This window comes from Buceros rhinoceros, unplaced genomic scaffold, assembly GCF_000710305.1.
Source record: "Buceros rhinoceros silvestris isolate BGI_N320 unplaced genomic scaffold, ASM71030v1 scaffold41293, whole genome shotgun sequence".
Classification (NCBI taxonomy): Eukaryota; Metazoa; Chordata; class Aves; order Bucerotiformes; family Bucerotidae; genus Buceros; species Buceros rhinoceros.
In genome coordinates this window covers 27,072-29,532 of record NW_010403781.1, presented here as the reverse complement: position 1 = coordinate 29,532, position 2,461 = coordinate 27,072, and the positions used below count along the sequence as shown (strand labels likewise).

General features: G+C 39.8%; 1 protein-coding gene across 1 annotated transcript in view; it reads left to right on the top strand.

Moving 5' to 3' along the window:
• Positions 1 to 597: 597 nt before the first annotated feature.
• Positions 598 to 2,461, top strand: part of RNF17 (ring finger protein 17) — a 28,704-nt gene continuing 26,840 nt past the window's right edge. The window contains exons 1-2 of the mRNA XM_010133131.1: positions 598 to 674; positions 1,265 to 1,356. Of these exons, the coding sequence (XP_010131433.1) occupies positions 598 to 674; positions 1,265 to 1,356 (169 nt within the window). The remainder of the gene's footprint in view (positions 675 to 1,264; positions 1,357 to 2,461) is intronic.

Here is a 2,461-nt window from a genome sequence, read left to right as displayed (position 1 = left end):
TGGCCCGTCCTTCGCGCTGAGGGCAGCCGCGTCCCGACAGGTCCCGTCCCCGGCGGTCTCGGTGCGTCCGTGCTCCAGCCTCTTCAGCGGCGGCGTCTGCAGCGGCCCTGGGGCTCTGGCTGAGAGGAAAGAGCACCTCTGCCGTCCAGGTAAAAGGGGGGAGAGAGGAGGGAGGGGGAGAAAAGAAATTAAAGGCAGAGGGGGTGTAGACGTCGCGTATAAGGACGTCTGCTGAAGGGCAGCTAGCAGGCCTTAAGGAAGGGAGTCGGGTCAGTATAGCAGAAAAGAGATGTTATATAGATGATAAATGATTGGGAAGGAGGTTTGGAAGTTACCAGCCGTGTCTCCCACTGTGTCCGGTAGCGGTAAGGTTAGGGGTGGAGTAGCTGGGTAGTGCAAAACAGCCCAGCGTTTTCTTGCATTTGAAAGATGCACTTTTCAAGGAAAAAGTAGTATGTTTGCTATGAAGTTTGTGTCTTATCTTTCTCATTTTACACTTTGCGAAGTCATGTGAGTAACCTGAAGTGTTTATTCAAGAGATGAAGTGTGTCTGTGGTAGAAAATTTGATGCTTTTTTTTTAAAAAAAGTTGGACACCATGAATAAAAAGAAAGAGTTCTCCCTGGTGGATGACAGTAAGGATGAACATAACAGAAGAAAAACGAAGGCTGTAAGGTACATGAATTTTGTGATTATTGGCTTTAATATTGTCAAATTTTGAGAGTATAATGACTGAGAAATATTATTGAGGAGATGAAGAAAATAATACTTGTAATCTAGAGTGTTATTAGTCCATTTCTATGTTATCTATGTGTGTAAAAACATGCGGTTTGTGGAAAGTATTCGCATTTGGAGTAAGTTCAGGAGGAAATACATTTTAAAGAGGTAATAGACTACCAGTATCTCATACTGATATATACATATATATTGCCAGTAAATAAATCGCTGCTGATTTATTAAATATATTTTGGTTAAATTACTATAGCACAAATATGATTAAATTTGATTGTATAACAGCTTATTAATGCTGGTTCTGGTTGCCTTAAATGCTGTGTACCTAAAAGCTCTAGTACCACTTTTATGGATGATAATTGAGGTAAATTGCTTTGCCTCCACGTAAAAGAGGGTTTCAGAATTTTTGTGTGTGTGATGTCTGTTTCATTATCTTCGTAATGTCTTTTGGTAAAAGTGGGCAAGCTTTGTTCATTAATTCGTGTTCGACTGGTATCACTGATGGTCTTAAACCTTTGCTTTTACTTCTGAAGGCAGCGTTTTACGATCCTAGAAGAGGATTTTGTAGAACCAAATCAGAGAAACAGAGAGTTGTGTCATATGCTAAAATCTATGAGTGGGGAAGGTAAGGCTTTTGGATCTTGATTTTTATTTCCAGCATTTCCGTGGCATGCAGTTAAGTAAATTTATATTTTATATGATGTGTTAAAAGACAATAGATGGACTGCCAGATTTTGATTAACACATTTTTTTATTTACTACATTTCTGGTACTTGGCAAAAACAATCAATACCTTTGTCTTCCCCTCCTGTTTTTTTTCTTGACAAAGCTGCTGAAAAGTTTGCTTTAAAAAAACCTCATTTTTCTGGGATTTTCTGCTTGAGTGTGTTTTTTCCAATAGTTCCAAAATTGCGTTGAGTGAGTAGTAGTTATGGATGCTTTCTATGAAACAATTTTGTTTCCTGAACTACAGGTTCACATTTTGAATAGATGTTTTCTTTGCCGTTTTGCCTTCCCTTTCACTTTTTTGTTCCGTCCTGAATATAACAGTGATGTAATATACATAGTCACGCAGATAATACCCTAATCATTAAAAGCAAATATTTTTTGTAATTCCCAAATAACTTCTGTATCAATTTATGTGGAGCTCTGTTCTTGGCTTTCAAATTCTGTCATTACAGAAGTCCATATCCAAATTCCCCTTGACTTCATGAATGCTGTCTGGAAGAGTGCTCTGCTGGCCACATCTGCCTGTTTGTCTCACTGGTCAAGATGACCTACAGTTAACAACATTTGCATCACGTTTGCTTTTGCAGGGTTACATGCTGGTGTGAGGGAGGAAGACACTGGCTTTTGTTTCTCTTCTACAGAAGTAAGTTAATCTAAAGCTTTCTGTTCAGTAGTTGCGGAGGTGGTCTGAAATAGGGATGTTACAGGATCTTTCGCGTTTTCATTGAAAGTGATTAAAACAAGCTCCAAGTCCCCTCTGAGGTAGGAGCCTGTGCTTTATCACCACCCGCTCCACAGCAAGTCTTTGCCAGCATTTCTCTTCATGAAACGTAGCTGTGTAGTGTGCATCTGATGTCCAGGGTCTGGTTTTAGGAAGGTTTATTTTTACAGTTCTCATTAGTGCCCCACACTGTCATCTCCGTTCCACTCTCTCATCTGCACGTAATCTCTGAGAAAGCAACTAGTGCATATGTGCAGGTTTGGTTTTCTTTTTAAATCTC